Source organism: Panthera tigris, chromosome B1, assembly GCF_018350195.1.
Source record: "Panthera tigris isolate Pti1 chromosome B1, P.tigris_Pti1_mat1.1, whole genome shotgun sequence".
NCBI classification, from domain to species: Eukaryota; Metazoa; Chordata; class Mammalia; order Carnivora; family Felidae; genus Panthera; species Panthera tigris.
Genome location: NC_056663.1, coordinates 112,103,017 through 112,122,056, shown reverse-complemented (window position 1 = coordinate 112,122,056; position 19,040 = coordinate 112,103,017). Strand labels below are relative to the sequence as shown.

General features: G+C 38.2%; 1 protein-coding gene across 1 annotated transcript in view; it reads left to right on the top strand.

Annotated features, from left to right (window-relative positions):
* Window positions 1–19,040, top strand: part of LOC102959085 (glutamyl aminopeptidase) — an 82,579-nt gene that overhangs the window by 28,717 nt on the left and 34,822 nt on the right. Inside the window, exons 5-10 of the mRNA XM_007098249.3 lie at window positions 1,304–1,458; window positions 2,152–2,265; window positions 5,309–5,443; window positions 7,215–7,280; window positions 13,012–13,077; window positions 13,206–13,357. Of these exons, the coding sequence (XP_007098311.2) occupies window positions 1,304–1,458; window positions 2,152–2,265; window positions 5,309–5,443; window positions 7,215–7,280; window positions 13,012–13,077; window positions 13,206–13,357 (688 nt within the window). The remainder of the gene's footprint in view (window positions 1–1,303; window positions 1,459–2,151; window positions 2,266–5,308; window positions 5,444–7,214; window positions 7,281–13,011; window positions 13,078–13,205; window positions 13,358–19,040) is intronic.

Below are 19,040 nucleotides of genomic sequence, written 5' to 3'. Positions count from 1 at the left end.
TTGTCACACTCCCTGTTTATTAAACACTACACTAGAGTTCATTAATTATAATGTTAATACTCACTAGAGAAACCAGGTCACAAAAAAAATCCTTTTGTTCAAAGATTAGGTACAAATTATACTCCATAATGTCTTTTTTTTTTAATTTTTTTTAACGTTTTTATTTATTTTTGAGACAGAGAGAGACAGAGCATTAACGGGGGAGGGGCAGAGAGAGAGGGAGACACAGAATCGGAAGCAGGCTCCAGGCTCTGAGCCATCAGCCCAGAGCCCGATGCGGGGCTCGAACTCACAGACCGCAAGATCATGACCTGAGCTGAAGTCGGACGCTTAACCCACTGCGCCACCCAGGCGCCCCTACATTCCGTAATGTTATAGAAAATATTGGTCCTTGGAGGGAATAGTTCTTCACCCTTTAAGTGGGTGTTCTTGTGACAAAATAGCCAAACCTAAGAATGAAGATGACACAAAAAGAAAACTACTGCTGTAATCTTGATTTTTATTGAAGATAATATACCCATTTTTCATTCTTTATAAAAAGGTTTAGGAATCCTTATTTTAACTAGAATCATTGAAATTCTGGGTGCTAATAGAGAAATTACATTTTTTTATTATAGTTCATTAACTGAAGAAATTGCATCCTGTCCACTAATCGAGCTCAACATTTTCCGTTTTGCGATTTAACATGGAACCGATCAGCACCGCTTCTTCCTGTCATTATATCTAAGATTATGGGCCCAAACAAAAATAAAGAATAGAAAGTCCTGGTAGAACCCGACATGGTAGGTCTGGAAGAGAATTGAGAAAGAATACAGTTTATTTCGTGTTGACCCAACTTCTTTAGTGCACACAAATTGATGGGACCCTTTTCAATTAGTAGGGAATCGAGCTGATAAATTGTACAGAAATAGGGAAAAAGTGGAATTTTATATTCTCTAATATTCTGCATCCCTGGATAGAAATATATCTCTGTGTACTTCGAAGCCCTGCACTTCTAATAAAAATGAAGTACAGACAGAGACAAAGACATAAAATTATAGAGGACTGAAAAGAGCATTGCCATTAGTATCCTTCTTTGAAAAATAGAAGACACATTGATATCTGGAGTCAACAGGAAACATTCCATGGAAAGTTTGAGTGCATGAAGATTGAATAGTTCACACAAATAGATTATTGTTTTTTATTCTAAGAAATTATTTTTAGCCTTTTTAAAACACATTCATCCAAAGAACTTAATTTGGTAAGAAATGTTATAAACAAATGCAAAGAAGTATTTCTCATGGGACTGTTTCTTTTTCCATAGATGAAATCGCTATTCCAGACTTCGGCACCGGGGCTATGGAGAACTGGGGACTAATCACTTACAGAGAAACAAATTTGCTTTATGACCCTCAGGAATCAGCTTCATCAAACCGGCAGAGGGTGGCCAGTGTGGTTGCCCATGAACTTGTGCATCAGGTATAGAATCTTAGCATCAAATCAGCTTTTTAAAAAATTTTTTTATTTAGAGAGAGAGAGAGAGAGAGAGAGAGAGAGAGAGAGAGAGAGAGAGAAAAGCATGAGTGCACACACAAGCAGGGGAGGGGGAGACAGGCTCTGTCAGTGCAGAGCCTGATGCGGGTCTCAAACCCACGAACCACAAAATCATGACCTGAGCCAAAATCAAGAGTCAGACCCTTAACCGACTGAGCCACCCTGATGCCCCTCAAATTTTCGCTTGTTTTTTAAAGTAGCTTAAGACCATAGGAATAACTGAAATTAATTATAACTTGACAAATAAAAAATGGCCAATCAGAAAATCCTGCTTGAAAGTCTTTCTTAGTGCTACTAAATATTTTACCATAAAACCTTTTAAGACACATTGTTTTGCCTGTAGTAAGTATACAGGAGTCTTTGTTATGACTTTAAATAGTCCTGGTGATACTTAAATAAAGGCAATAAACGAAAGAGAATTTAAGATCATTTAAAAATCAGGAGAAGTGGAAAAAAATCAGGAGAAATAATGCAGGAAATAAATGCTAATTAAGTACAATGCCTGCCACTTCTGTGTCAAGTGACATTTTCATGGACAAATAAACGTACTGAAATGGTCTAGGCCTCTCTACCACAAGCATAAAAATTTAACCATCTCTTTATTGCTTATAATTCCAGTGGTTTGGAAATATTGTGACCATGGAATGGTGGGAAGACTTGTGGCTGAATGAAGGCTTTGCTTCCTTCTTTGAGTTCCTGGGAGTAAACCAAGCAGAAAAAGAGTGGCAGATGGTGAGCCCTAAACACATAAGCGCCAAATGTCTATTTTCCTCATGAAAGTGACTGAGACCTGTACACAATGACAATGTCCCCGAGTCAGGGGCCTGGTGCAATGGTGAACTGGGGAGCCAAGCCCGTTGTGTGTATGGAGTAGAATCGGTCAGCTCCACTGAACTCTATCTGGCTTAGGGTGAGTGCCAAGGTCTCGGAGAGCAATTGACCAGCCCAGTCTGAGGATATCCTTGATAGAGTGCCTTAATAACATGTGTCAAAGTAAGAAAAAAAACATAGTGAGCTTAGGCAACGCAGCTCTATATTTAAGTGTCTGTAGTGCTAGTCCTTTGAAAAATCTCTCATTTTGCAAACCACTTACCTTATGGTGAAATAGTGTGGTAAAGAAATAAGAGCATACACTTAGTGTTACAGAGAATGTGACTTTGAGCAAGTGACGTATCCTGAGTTGGTTCTCTCCTCTATACAAGAAGAACATTGTTCTCTCTCTTGTAAGCTTAAAAGCTCCTAAAAATACATGTAACTACCATTATCCTACCTTATGTCCCTGAGGGGCCTGGAACAAAGGCGTCTGTGAACCCTAAAGATTTTTTTCTGAAAAGCTAAAGCTGTCTTTATCTCTATTTAGATGGTGTAGGTATGCCTGTCTGTTAGTATATATGAAAGTGTAAATGTGTAGATGTGTAAAAGTAGAGAATTACAGAAAGTTGTGTACTATAAGACTACCGCCCTCTACTGGAAAAAATAAAAAGACAAACTTGAAGCCTTTGGCCGATTCTGCAAGCTATCTTAAAAAATGAAGAAGTTAACTTGCAACAATTCCTGCTTTAGAACTTTAATCTACATCATGGTTTTCCAACCATGGAACTACTGAGATCTGGCCCAGATAATTCAGGAGTGCTTGATAATGGTGGAGGCTGTCCTGTGTATTATAGGATATTTAAGAGCATCCCTGGTCCATATAGAGATACAAGTAACCCTCCCTCCTCAGTTGTAAAACCAAAAATGTGTCCACATGTTTCCAGATGTTCCCTGGGGGACAAACTTTCCACTAGTTGGGAATCACTCACATATGTTGAAAATTGTTGATTTTGTAATTTATTGAAACTAAACTATATAAATGAAAAAATATGTTGTCCTTTATTTTCTATAAAATAACCTGATGCCATACTTATATCAAGGTATTGCAAGAAAGTATAACATTTTAAATTGTTGTCATATATATATATATATAAATGTTATATATATATAAATGTTATATATATATAAATGTTATATATATATATAAATGTTATATATATATATATAAATGTTATATATATATATATAAATGTTATATATATATATAAATGTTATATATATATATATAAATGTTATTCCAATTCAGTATTTCAATTCAGTATTTCAAAACACCAATGAAATTTCAAAAGAATTTAGTATGCAGTTCTTAAGTGAAATTTAATCACATGGTCCAACTCATTTATTCACCCATTCATCATCATTCATTCATTCATTTTTTTTAAGTTTATTTATTTATTTTGAGAGAGAGAGAGAGTGAGAGAGCATGAGCAGGGGAAGGACAGAGAGAGAGGGAAAGAGAGCAAATCCCAAGCAAGCTCTGCATTGTCAGCATGGAGCCTGATGTGGGGCTCAAAATCACGATCTGTGAGATCCTGACCCGGGCTGAAACCAAGAAGAGGACACTTAACCAACTGAGCCACCCAAGTGCCCCCATTCATTCATTCTTTATCCACTCATTCAGTCTTCTGTCTTTCGTGAACACTACAGAGTATCCAAAACTGAACAAAACATAGTTCTTGCCCTCAAGGAGCTCCCAGTTAAGGGTATGGCGGGTAGAGGGGACAGATAAATAAAAAGACAGACTGTAGGAGAGCCTGATAAGTACCACAATAGTGGAGCTTCACTTTACAGGTGAAAACTCTGATGCCCAGGAAGGTAATATAACTTTCCAATCTCACATAGAAAATTGGTAGCACAACTAAGACTAGAGTCAAATTTCCTGACCCTGAGACCTGAATGCGTTCTGCATCTAAAAGGTGTACAAAGTTTTAAGTCCAGGTCAAAATTACCTTGATTGGCAGTCATCACTTGACAATAGTACCTTGTCTATTATAAATGGAAATCACAAAATTGGAAAATATAAATATAGTATGCTCCTCTTTGGGGAATATTTTTAATAAAAGAAGACCAATGAGGCTTTTGATTTTTTTTTTAAGTAATGATTTAACAGAATGAGATTTCAGAATCTAATTGATTATGAATCAAAATAATAATAGCAGCTAATGTGTTGGCTTTCACTCCACCAGAGACTATGCCAAATGCTTACCATGCATTATCTCATTGAATTCTCTAACAATTCCAAAAAGTAGATGCCATTATTATCGCTATTTGATGGGTGCGGGAGCTTGCTTAAACCTACGTATCTAGAAAATGGCAAAAATTGAGTTATGAGCTGTGGAAGTCTGACTAGATGGCTAGACCTCTCAACCACTGTATTTTGCCAAGAAAATATAGTATTGGAGTGAGAAGATGATGAACTATGGAAAAAGCTAGTATTTTCTTTGATTAATTATGAATCATCCAAATTCTAATGATTAGTTGACTGAAAAAAAGAAATCCCGAACATTAGTTTTTGGCAGATCAACATGTATCCTCACTTAATTCTGAGAACAAAGGTGTGAGGCGATAACATGCCCATTGCACAGGTGCGGAAATAGGGCTTGAAAAGCTTGGCACATGTCCGAAAGTCACACAGAAGTGGCAGAGACAGAATTCACAGATGCTTGTGTCTTCTTGGCCTGTCACATAGGGGCTAAGTCAAAGGAATTATACTAGAAGAAGGGAACGGAATCCATGCAGATGAATCAGTGCAACATGTGATTCATTTGGACACCTAACGCTTGTCTTAAGTAATTTGAGCAATTTATATTTATTCTCCCCCAATTTTATATCCCTGATATTTTGAAATATGGACCAGTATAGAGGAAGTGCTGTATTTCTTTGGTTCGTTGTGTCGTTTCAGAGAGATCAGATGTTACTTGAAGACGTGTTACCTGTACAAGAGGACGATTCTTTGATGTCTTCGCACCCAATTGTTGTCACTGTGACAACTCCTGCTGAAATAACATCTGTCTTTGATGGAATATCCTATAGCAAGGTGGGGAAGATAGGACATTGTTGTGAGCATCTGCCTGTTTAGTGACTTTTAGTAAATGCCTAAAAACGGTAAGAAGGTTAGACTATGCTCATGGGCTTTAGGGAACAGTGTGGAACTTATTCTGGATGCTGAATATTCAGTAGTTGGTACTTTTCGGTCAAAACGATCAATGCTGGTCATTGTCACAAGACTTTGAATCAGACTTTGAAAGATTTCTCCCTTCGCTTTTGTTTATAGCCTCTCTCATTCTAACTGAACATGTACACTTTAAGCTTCAAATTCTTTTATCTGATTTTTTAAAAGACAGTAAATCTTCTTTTTCTGCTATGTGGTCTTTGGAAAACACCATATATGGGGACATCTTTTCTATAGAATCCTTTAGTGCTTCCAGGAAGAACTGAAACCCAACTCAGTTGGAAGGAATTCCTTTTATCCATTTTTATATAAGACATAAAGATGACGTTATTAGCATGTTGCAGATGGGGCATTTTTATCCATGAAATTTTTTTTGCAGAACTACTGAAGGTCTGCAGCGACCCATTTTTCCCACAGTGTTTCCTTCCTACAGCTCCTCCTCCAAATGTATTCACGCCTGCATGCAGCATGATGTAGTTATTTCCCTTTTGCTGTTCAAGGTTTACCCACTATGCTAAGTTGCTCAAAAGCCACTGGAAATGAATACCGTTTGTTATTCTGGATAATACCTAGTTTTGTTTAAGACAAAATATTTTAATTATTAAAATGAATACTAGATAAAATGGCTTACGTGAGAAAAGCCTTCTATAGATGGCTACTTCAAATTTATAGCATCATAATTTTGGCTTTCCCTGTCATTTCCACAGCATCTTTTTAGGCTTCTTTTCTCATTTTTCTTTCGTATTGCTAATGATTCTTTTATATTTCTGTTAAAGTGAACATTTCTAGGCCACTTACAGGATACTCTAATTACTCACATGGAGATGTTTATATTTTATTAAATCGGTTTCTTTCCGAGTCCTAGATATTCCATGGGTTTAAGATACTAGGTCAGAAATAAATGTTCTAAGCCTTTAGTCTTCTCTGTGCAAAAATAATTTATACTTAATAAATTGCAGTAAAAATTGCTATCAGATGGGGAGAAGCACATGTTCTTCCGGCAAGTTACTTGAAAATGGATATAAAAATTTATCAATAGTGCATTTTAGTATTAATCTTATAACATGTGCAGAGAAAGTAGAGAGCAGAAGTATTCATTAGATTCTTCAGACAAAATAAAACCAAATGAGATGAACTGCTTTTGAAAAGGATTTTATACCTAAATGATGTATCTATATTAAACTATTTGACCAGATAATTCCTCAACTATTTCCACAAAATGTAGTATTTTGAAAAGTATTGAAATAAATTTAAGAAGTAGCCAGAATTTTATCATGGAATTACTTTCCTTATTCACTGAAAAATAAGAATTTTCTGTCTTTCTAACGGTTCTCTTTCATTAGAAAAGCTCCATCTGCTGGTTCATTTGATGAAGTGCAATAATTATTTAACCCCCAAGTCTCTGAAATGATGGCTCCTTTATCAACTACTCTTGACCTTTTTGTTATTTTAGAAGCATAGATACAGGAGGTGTGCCAAATGCTGTTTTTATTTTAAAACCATGGAGCTATAGACAAGTAATTTAGTGGAGTCATATTGAAGAGATAATCTCACACATATGATCATGAAATACTAGTCACGACAGTGGTCACTGGTATCCTTTACTAGTTCAATTTGCTATTCTTTTCCACCATAGGGCGTTTCCATTCTGAGGATGCTTGAAGACTGGATAACCCCAGAGAAGTTTCAAAAAGGATGTCGGGTATGATTTATGACTTTTAATAGTTTTACGCGTGAGCCAAATCGGTCTGTGGCTGATGAATGTCGGTATGTAATTAATCAAGGAACTACTCCTCTTTTACTTTTTCCTCTCCTTACGCAGGGACAGATTAAACAGCAAAACATAGAAAGGTGACTTCACATCCAGTTAAGTGCCCACACTGTTATCTCTAATTGCCATGTAGCAGAAATTTCATGGAGAAGTTACATGGAGTCCTTAGTTATTTTTGATATCCTTTACGTGTGTATTGGCTTAGGCTGCCATAATAAATACATCGACTGAGTCGTTTAAACAACAGAAATTTATTTTCTCACCATTCTGGGGGCTGAGAAGTCTCCGACCAAGGCACCGCAGATTCCTGTTTTAGAGAGGGCTGTTTGCCTGGCTTGCAGATGGCTGCCTTTCCCTGTGTCCTCACATAGCCGAGGGAGAGAGCTTTCTGGTGCCTCTTATCATCAAGGCATTGATCCCATCATGAGGGTCCCACCCTCATGACTTCATCTAAACCTAAATACCTCCCAAAGACCCCATCTGCCAACACAATCGCATTAGAGATGAAGCTTCAATGTATGAATTTTGGGGAACACAACTCAGTCCATAGTGACATGACATAAAGATTTAAGTGTATCTATAAAAGTCTTCCTTTATAGTTCGTGCAAGGACTTTTTCCTTATTATTGGACTTAAAAGTGGCAAATACACACATTCAAGGAATGTGTAGAGTCAAGGAATAAAGAGGGCCTGCTTCCTTTTGGAAGCAGAAATGGTAATACATTTTCAAAAGCATTGCACACATCCCCCTTAGGCATACTGCCCCAGTGGATATTTCAGCTTCTTTTTTGTTTTTCTAGAAAACCTAAGCCAAATCTCTCAGGGTTTTAATGGCATCAGTGTGGCTACACTCTGTCCCTGTAACTGTCCTGTCTGTAGGTTGGCCCATTCAGCCTGGAGTCGGAATTGTCTTCCTGCTTCTTCCCATTCTCCTCCATCCTCCCCACTGTGAGGCCTCGGGTGGTTAGGCAGAGCAGTGGTGCTGGGGTGCCGGTCCAGAACGTAGAAAACAGGTCAGAGCAGCGTCCTGCCAGCCTTCCCAAAGAGTGCCAGTACTCCTTTTGGATGTGATTCCCCAGGACAATGTCCGCTCACTATTCCTTCAGCTCTTACCACCACTGAGCCTTCTTATGTGGCATCTAGCAGTCTCTATGCCACCCCAAAAAGAAACAGCCTCTTTACCCAATGGCAAAATTCCTAGGTGACTATTTACGTAAGACACAAGACCAAGACTTAGGAGATATTCAGGGAGCACATCAATACATTTTACTCCTCTTGTCTACTAATCAAATACTCTCTGTGGACACTGGAAGAAAGGGAGAAGCCATGTGCCTGTTCTTATGTGTACATTAGAACACCTTGTAACGTTTCCATCAGCTTCAAAGTCACATTTCATCATATCTTCTCTCGCTGTGAGCCCCTTCAGTGGGGAACTCTGTCTTCTGTATCTTTGTATATATTCCAGTCCCTAGTAGACTGCATTACACATGATAGACAATCCAAACAGTGCTTCTTAAATGAATGAATGGTCTGTAATAAACAACACGGAGAAAAAAACAAAGACAATTCATTTTTAAAAATTAAGTTAAAATTCCATTTGCATAGTTTCATTCTAAATGAAACTGATGGATAACACATTCTTGGAATTTTCAAAGCTGACTTCAAACTAAATGATTTTTAAAGCAACTCCTAGAGATGTACCAGGAGTCTTTAAAAATGAATAGCTATTCTAATAATTCAGTAATACTCTCATATTTCCTTTATCCTGGTATCTATGGTATAATTAATTAAAAATCTAGTCCTATCTAAAACTAATATTTCTCAAGTGAAATATGTCTTCCTCTACCCTGTGACTACAGATGGAGCTAGAAACCAAACTAGAATGAATAGATATTAATTTTTTCATGCCATCATAGTGCTGTGGAATAAATTAACACACACACACACACACACACACACACACACACACACACCCACCCCACTAGCCACTAAAACACTCACTTTTCCCCTACAATCTTCAAACACTAGCTAATATCTGAAAACAGCATATGATCAGTATAGACCACACTCAATAAGCTCTCAAGCCAATTGGAACATTCTTTTACTTCATTCAAGTATCTGAATAGTGTCTTTACTTGAATTAGCATCACTCTATGTTTGCTGCCCCTAAATTCCACAATCTGTGATATTGTTCAAGATCTTTCCCTAGCAAATACTTTCTTACCAAAGTGACTCTTCATTAGCTGACCTGGTGTGGTACTAAATCTGGGGATGGCCAGCTGTCTATTCTCTTTCAAGCTCATCACCTTCCCCCGAACCCTATCTCAGACCTCAAAGTAGGTAGTCGTGAAGGGGAATAAGATCAAAGCCATCACCTGGAAAATCTTTAAGGCTGTGCTTGTGCATAAGAAATGATAACAGGTAATGGGGAATTTGTAACAGTATATGGTCATGAAATCAAGCTGAGAAATATATCCATCCTTTCTTTTTCTCCTAGTATAAGAAATAGCCCTGATGGGACAGCAATGGCTCAGCTGCAACTTGTCCTTTCCCTTCCTGGGATACTAGTAACAGAAACAGTCTTCTTTTCCTTTTGTGCTTACCACACCAAACCCAACTAATGAGGGGCTATTATTGGGGGATGTAGGTCATCATGAAATTTTGAGTGGAATGACTGCATTGTGACTATTCAAGGTGAAGAAAGAAATTTCTCAATATAGAGTATTCAGAAATGCACTAATCTAGACAAAATAAAATTGATGTCTTCTTTTTTGAAAGAGAGAGAGAGAGCGCGCACACAAGCAGGGGAGGGGAGAACAAGAGGGAGAGAGAAAATCTTAAGCAAGCTTCATACTCAGCACAGAGCTTTACATGGAGCTCGGGGCTCCATCTCATGAGGGTGAGATCCTGAGCTGCCAAAATCAAGAGTTGGACACTTAACTGACTGAGCCACCCAGGCACCTCAAAATTGATGTCTTTTAATATACTGTTTATATAAATGTCTATGTAGCCTATAGTTCGGAAGAAGCAAGAGACTGCAGTTTAAAAAGCAGTAACAATAACAACACCACTGACAGAAACCACACAGACTGGTTAAGGATTCAGAATTCCTTCAAAGTTACCTTAGAAAAATCTCATCGCCTCTCTAGGCACCAGTTTTCTTCACCCCCCAAAATGTGAGTTGTATTAAATAATACTTAAAGTCCCTTCTAATTCCAAGATGGCATGTTTCTAAGCTCAAGGCATTGTGAGTATACAAATAAACTCCTCTAAATTAATTTTAAAAAGCTACTACTTACTAGAAATTTTCATTAACAGGTAGCTATGGTTACAATTCATTACTAATACTCAAGTATCCATTTATTTTATTTAGAATGAATGATTTGTGCAAAGCTCTGGAACAAATGCTTAAAACTGATATCCAGTGAGCGCCTTTCGTTTCTTCTCCCTTCCTTTGCCTGCCCTCCAGTGGTAGTGCTGAGCAGTGAACTAATCGAAAGAACAAAAACAAAGGCAGCATTCCTAACTGGTCGCAACCCTAGTCCAGGCTTCTTGGAGCTGGCTGCTAATATTGTTTTATCTCTCTATGCCTGAAAAGAAAGGAATTTAGAAGATAATGTGACTTAGGCACAGTACCTCCTGAAAATTATAGTCACTTTGAGTGAAACTGTCATGTGCGAAGTCAACCACTTGTTATTCTTTGAAGGCTCAAGAAACACTTAAGAAAGTGATGTTATTTTATTTTATTTTATTTTTTGAAAGAGAGTGACGTGAGCAGGGGCGGGGCAGAGGGAGAGGGAGAGAGAGAATCCCAAGCAGGCTCTGCACAGCCAGCATAGAGTCCAAGGCAGGTCTCTATCCCACAGCCATGAGATCATGACCTGAGCTGAAATCAAGAGTCAGATGCTCAGCCGACTGAGCCACCCAGGTGCCCCAAAGATGTCCCTATTACATGGGACAATTCCTGACAGCAACAGAGGAGAAGTGGCATAAGTGGCACCCAATTATGAGACTAGGAGAAAAGTGGGGATTTTCTTTAGGGACCTACCACATTGGATGTGAAAACTCACGTATAGAGAGATTCTGTGAACAAAATCGTTAAAGGGGAGAGCTTTCTAGTTAAAAATAATTCATATTTTATTTATTTTTTTTTAATTTTATTATTATTATTTTTTTTAACGTTTTATTTATTTTTGAGACAGAGACAGAGCATGAACGGGGGAGGGGCAGAGAGAGAGGGAGACACAGAATTGGAAGCAGGCTCCAGGCTCTGAGACATCAGCCCAGAGCCCGACATGGGGCTCGAACTCACGGACCGCGAGATCGTGACCTGAGCTGAAGGCTGCTCAACCGACTGAGCCACCCAGGCGCCCCAAATAATTCATATTTTAAAGCCATTTGAAGAGTAAAGACATTCTTTAAAGGGAATAATTTCCCAAATTTATTCATGATCAGGATCATCATTATCATTCTTAGTGTTCAAAAGGTTGTATATCCATTTCCTTAAAGCAGGAGTCTACCAACAGCGACTTGCAGGCCAAATCTGGCCCACCACTCATTTTTCTAAGGTCTGCAAACAAAATCATTTCTACAACTTTGAACTGTTGAAAAATCACAAGAATAACAATATTTTATGACACATGAAAGTTACATGAAATTCAAATATCAGAATGCATAAATAATGTTTTATTGGTTATTCATTTATACATTATCTATGGATACTTTTGTGCTACAGAGGCAGAGTTGAGTAGTTGTGACAGGCATTATAGAGCCCACAAACCTTAAAATCTTTACTATATAGCTTTTTTAAAAAAAATTTTCTTTTGCTGAGCCCTGGCTTAGAGACAAGCTCACCTGTTTTATCTTTGCATATTTTGCATATTGCCTCAGTCATTCATGTGTGGTGGGGTCATCTAGTGTCTGAGATGAGAAAACATCACTAATAAATGAATGTAAGGGATGTAGCCAGTGGTGACAGGTTGACAGCTCTAACTTAAGATCATAGAATTATGGGTCTTTCTTCATACTGGATCACAAATGTTATGGACTGTTGACTATTTACTGAACACTTGACTGCCCTTAAGTATCTCATATTTCTTGTCCTGAAAAAAAATTAAGCTTTTCCTTTCCTGTGCACAAGACCATTAGACTATTAAAAAAGAACAAGCTAGGGGTTCCTGGGTGGCTCAGTCAGGTGAGCATCTGACTTTTGATTTCGGCTCAGGTCATGATCCCAAGGTCATGGGATTAAGCCCTGCGTCTGGCTCCACACTCAGCGTTGAGCCTACTTAAGACTCTCTTTCTCTCTTTCTCTCTCTCTCTCTCTCTCTCTCTCTCTCTCTCTCTCTCTCTCTGCCTCTCCTTTTGTCCCTCTCCTCTGCTTGCACACTCTGTTTCTCTAAAATAAAAAATGAAAAAAAATTTTAAAAACCAAGCTACATCATTAATAAGGAAAAATATTCCTTGTGCTTTACAAATAAATTATTTGATGTTCTTATAGGTTACAAAATGTTTTGCATGCCTTGTGTCATTTGATTTTTATTGCAGGTACACTTGCCATATTATACATTAGAGTGAAATATGTTGATGGATTCAGCTCATGTGTGGAAGTATGAGAAAAGCATACATTGATTTCTAAAATACTTGTTATCTTTCACATACAGATTTACTTGAAAAAACACAAATTTGGGAATGCAAAAACTGAGCATTTTTGGAGAGCACTTGAAGAGGTATGGAGAATATCCCCAAGTATTTCTTTGATTAACATATGATTTATCAATCATTTCTTGATCTGATTATTCTATCCTTTTATTTTCCCTAATTTGTTAATTATTCCTCATTTTTTTTTTAATATCAGGCAAGTAATTTACCAGTGAAAGAAGTAATGGATACGTGGACCAAACAGATGGGTTATCCTGTACTTAATGTGAAAGATATGAGGAACATCACACAGAAACGTTTTCTGTTGGACCCAAAAGCGAATTCTTCTGAGCCACATTCAGCTCTTGGGTAAGGATCTAAAATGCATTTGAAGAAAAAAGCAGAAATTTGATGGAAATACTGGCCATTTGCTTAGATCTTAGTCTCCAGTACGTGATTGATAGATGATAATATTAAAGCACAATGTCTTTAGGGAACCAAAAGCATTCAAACATAGGTCCATGGTCTCCAGGTTCAAGATGGTGGACTGAACACATGCCTCCAAGTCCTGTTCTTCCCAGAAGTCACTGAATAAAGAAGTGCTAAAAGAAATAAACTCATAAGAGAAAGAAAGAGGCGGGGCTATATAGATTCTAGAAGGAAAGCCAGAAGGAGAAATATTGATAGAAAACAAACAAACTGAAGAAGATGAAGCCAGATAAAAAGGGACTTGCTGTAGAAGTGGAAATAACTTCCCTATCCCTAGACAGGCTCCGGGCTGACTGTCACCATGAAGAGTGGAGCACAGGAGTGAGAAGTGAGGCTGAAAATAGGACAATCTGAAGTCGAGACTCAGGACAATTGTGCCAGTCAGACACACCCCCACTCCACTTTCCCGTCATCTACTAACAACCTTTCCTCTGTTCGGAGCTCTTAGAAGTCTGCCAAAAGTCTGGCAATGACCCAAGGCAAAAATCCGAAGACTCTACCCCCTGCCTCACCTCCCCCCCACCCCCCGCAAATAAATGGACTAAAACAGTGGAGGAGAACTAAAGATTTCTACTTGGTTAGGATGCCCAGAATACAGCTTTCCTTCTCATGGCATTTGTAGGATGGGTGGGCTGGAACTGCCAGCTCCCTGCATACATGCTCAGAGCTCCCAGTCAGACTTCTGTCCAGAGGAAAAGGCTGTTTCAAAAATATCAGAGCAGAGGGGTTACATACAGGACACCAAGAATAATTAATTTAGTCCTTCTTTCCGAAATATGAATGGGCAATTAAGATCACAAGACACATGAAAAAATCTAAAAGCATAAAAGGTTGAACAAACAAAAACCTGTCACTGTAAGAACAAAATTGAGGAAATAGAAAATAAATTTATGAAATACATTCAGAGATCAAAGAAGCTATTAACACTCATTAGCTCAGAGCAGAGTATCTTTGAAAAAACAAACTTGGAATATAGAATTGCTCTGAAAGATTAAATTTGTGGTTGTCAAAGAATTAATAGACCAAGTGGCAATAAATTTGGGGAATTCTCTAAAGTTATAGAGCAAACACAGAGAACTGACAAATATGAAAGAGAAGACAAATATGGAATGTCCAGCACCCAACTAACAGACATCTCTCAAAAAAGGACACAGAGAAACTTGAGGGGCAAATTATAAAGGGCACAAGGATTCTGATTACAAAACCCCATTGAGGTCACAGTACAAAAAGGGAAAACAAACCTAGCTACATTCTCATGAAATTCCAGAAAACAAGGATACATGAGTTAGAGTGACATTAGACCTGTCCACAGCAACCTTGAATGCAAGAAGAAAATGGAACAATCATCTAAAATGGTTGCAGCAAAAAATATCTTCAACTTCTAATTCTCTTCCCAAACTAAACCAAATGCAAATGAAAAGCAAAGACATTTTCAGACATGCAACTCCAGAAAATGCTTTCCACACAGCACTTTTTAGAAAGTTACTAAGGCTACATCCCAGGGGAGGAAGAAGAGAAAAAATAGGAAACATCAGAAAGAGAAGAAACACATCCAGGAAACAATGTATCCAACAGAGGAAAGTCATGAAAGGAAATGCTGGCCAATAGCGACCCAGGGGGCTCACAGTGCCATGCATAAGAGCAGGATGCTGGGTTCAGGTCCGTGATTGCCATGAGAAAGCAAGTATGGTTGAGAAAATGGTGAGATTATGAGTTTGTGAATGCCCATCAGTTGGGCAACTGTAAAGAAGAAAACTAGAGAAACCAAATCAAGGCTGTATGTAAAAATTGTGATCCAAGAATGTAAACCAGTAGAATAATTTTATGCCACTGACAATCCATATAATAAAAAGGAGTCCTTTTGACTCTTATGTCAGGCTGTTAGGGTAAATTTTTATTTAAGTGACTCAGGGGGCCAAGATATCAGCCCATAGAGAAAGAAATGTAACTCCACCCCACCTCTTGGAACCATACGTATACAACAGTATAATTTCATAAATGTTACTTGTTGGCTTTTAACTTTTATTTATTTTTTTTTAACATCTATTTATTTTTGAGACAGAGAGAGACAGAGCATGAACAGGGAGGGTCAGAGAAAGAGGGAGACACAGAATCTGAAACAGGCTCCAGGCTCTGAGCTGTCAGCTCAGAGCCCGACGCGGGGCTCGAACCCATGGACTGTGAGATTATGACCTGAGCCGAAGTCGGACGCTTAACCGACTGAGCCACCCAGGCGCCCTGGCTTTTAACTATTATAATCAACAATGAACAACGTGTAAAACTTTTGTTACAGTGGCAGAGTAGATTGTAAATATAAACAGTCTTAACATTGTAACAAGAAAAAAAAAAAAAGGCTGGCAGAGAAAATGAGGTGGAAGAGGAAGGAAAGGTGGCAGAAAGGGTCAGGATAGTAATTCAGTGGTGGGCTGGTGCTGACTCGAATCCCAACTCAGCACCATTATGCTGGTAGCTTGAAATCCATCACTGAATTAATGGAAACTAGCAAATACTGCATGCATTCTGCTCCCCCGGTCCCCCAAGAGCCAGTTGTTTGTTTACCAGAACTCCATAGGATATCCTACAGTTTCTCCTCATTGTCAAGTAGGAGATTTTGCTTCTATTTTACAGTTGGGAGAGAGTAGCAACACTGAAATTTATGAAACAGGAAATGGCAACATGATTCCACTACTGTAAAGGAACAATTATAACCTAGAGAAAGTCTAATAATTTTACTTCCCTAAATTTTGACTGTTAAAGGGCAAATGGAAGAGAAAGCAGTATAAGTAAACTAAATCACCCTCTCACGTGGATGAGTTAATAAATACTATCTGAAAAAAAATTTAAAAAGCTATTTAGAGTTATAGAATTAGACGTCAGAAGAATTAAATCCAGAAGCATTTTAAATTTGTTTTAAGCTTTATTTATTTGTTTGAGCGAGAGAAAAAGAGAGGGAGAACGTGAGCAGAGGAGGGGCAGAGAGAGAGGGAGAGAGAATCCCGAGCAGGCCCTGCATTGTCGGTGCAGAGCCTGATGCGGGGCTCAAACCCATGAACCGTGAGATTATGACCTGAGCCACAACAAGAGCTGGACGCTTAACTGACTGAGCCACCCAGGCACCCCAGAAGCGTTTTTTAAAAGGGGATGTTTCCAAGAGGGGCTGGGCTGTGGGAAGGGTGGAAAAGGAGACTGGCTTCCAATAGCAGTTCGTCTAGTTTTTGCTAAGAATGTTTTTTATTTACAAACTGCACAAATGAAGTTCTCCTGAATATTTAAACAGCAATTATAAACTCAATCAAATTCTCTTGCATGTATCATTTATAAGTAACTTATGAACATCACTACTTAAAATTTTATTAAATCTCATTTATAATTTCAAAATACAAACAGCTAAAGACACAGATTTATAAATCAAATTTAAAAAACATACCTATATGTTTTTTTATGAATGTAATGAAAATTCATACTGTATACCAAATTTATTGGGCATTTTCAACATATTAAGAATCAAACCTTTAACTTTACAAACTCAAGAGTTTTCAAGACGTTTAAACATGACTACTGAGTTAAGGTATCCTAAGAATTTCAGTTAAAATTATAAATACAATATGTTATTTCTCTTCAGTTTGCCAGACTTTTAGAAATTGGCAAGGGTGAAATTGGAATGATTCTACAAATATTGTACAAGCTGACAAAATGTGCAAACAGCCAAAGATTTCACACTTACCACACTTATATGAATATGGCTTGTATAAAAAGTCTTAATATTATGTCCATTTCTGTATACTTGGTTGTTTTTGTATACATTTCTGGGATGCCAATCTCTCCCCACAGAAGAGAATGGAATCAGGATCTCAGGAGCTCTGGTATGGGGCTGGCCACAAAAACCTGGGTTTACCACTTTGGGGATGTAATCTCAGCCCCCTATTACCCAGAAGAGCCTGCTCTTAGACAGCATCCTGATAAATGGGAACAGCACTGTGTAGCACTAGTTCCCTGGAAATCATTCCAATGTCACCCTTGCCAGTTTTTCCCCCAATATCATTGACAAACAATTGACAGATGTCCTATATCAGTTTAAGATGTACAACACGATGGCTTGATTTATGTGTATTGTGAAACGATTACCACAACAGGTTCATCGCCCATGCCAATTTTTACTGTCCCATCTTTCAACTTCTGAATACTTGGTTAGGGTAGAGAGACTTTTGCACCCACGGTCACTTTCAGCTGGTCTCTAATCTTCAGTGCCCAATTTCCACCGAAAAGGCCCTTTGCCCTCTTTATCTCCTCTTTAATAGTCTCATTGGTCTTATACACAAAAAGTTATTTATATATAAATCATCACAAGAGCAATTATTCAGTAGCAATTAAGATAACATGAGGAAGGAGAATTATAGGGTGTGACAAAGGTGTCCCAGAATAACTATAAGCTGGTTCTTTTACAGTTACTGTTTTATGTTCTAAGAAATTATACTGGCCACATTTAATACTGCTAGAGACTATTTAGATATGAAAACTTAAAAAAATATTTCTCTCTTGTGAAACAAGCTTCTATTGGGGAGTAATTACTGTCTCCTGTCATGTGTATCCATGGATAGACTGAGCCTGAATTAATGGGTCAGGAGGTGTGCTTGAATAGGCAAGGGCACAGAAGACTTTCTTGAAGAAGTGATACTTAAGCTAAGTAAATTGATATGAGGGGATGACCATGGGGGATGTTCAGAAGAGAAACTACAACATGTAGGAAGGCCCTGGGCCGGGGAGGGGGCGGGGGCGGGGAGTAGCATTACACATATAATATGCAATGCTTACTAAGTATTTACTAAGTAGCTGGCACAACTTTAAGCACTTTAGAGTATTTTATTATTATAACAGGTGGGGAAATTGACAAATGACTGAAACTTATTAGATAACTTATTCAAGGGCACAAAGAGTATAAGTGATGGAACTCTGGTTTGAACATGGGCAGTCTGGCTCCAAGAAACTGAACAGCAGACAGGCACTGGGCACAGTGGTGAGAGAGGCAGGGGCCAGGCACGCAGACCACACTGAAGATTTTGAATAACAGTGTGCAACTTTAAGGACTTCAGAGAGAGAGAATTGGTAGGATCACCTCTACGTTTTTCAAAGTTCCCCTTTGGCTGCGTTACAGAGAATAGATCAGAGCAGGGCAAGAGTGGAAGCAGGAAGGCCAGTTACTATGATAATTGTAGCAAGTGACTCACGTGGGAGATGATTCAGAAGATGGGGTCTGCATTAACAGAGTGGGCATGGGCTGGAGGGGTGTGGCAAATGTTCCAAAGATTGGGTTGAGCTACAATTTCTCATTAAAGAGTAAACACTATGCAGGGAACTGAATTGGATGAATTTACAGGTAACAATCCCATTTTAGAATACTGTTCTCATCTTGTTCTACAGTGGTCTAACCAAATTTCTAGAGAACTGAAAGATCTGTAGAGACACACTTATGACACGTACTGCATATGGTGGGTAACAGAACCTATTTTCTGGTTTCCGAATCAGGGCTTTGAAAATTAAGTCACACTAATAAATAACACACTCG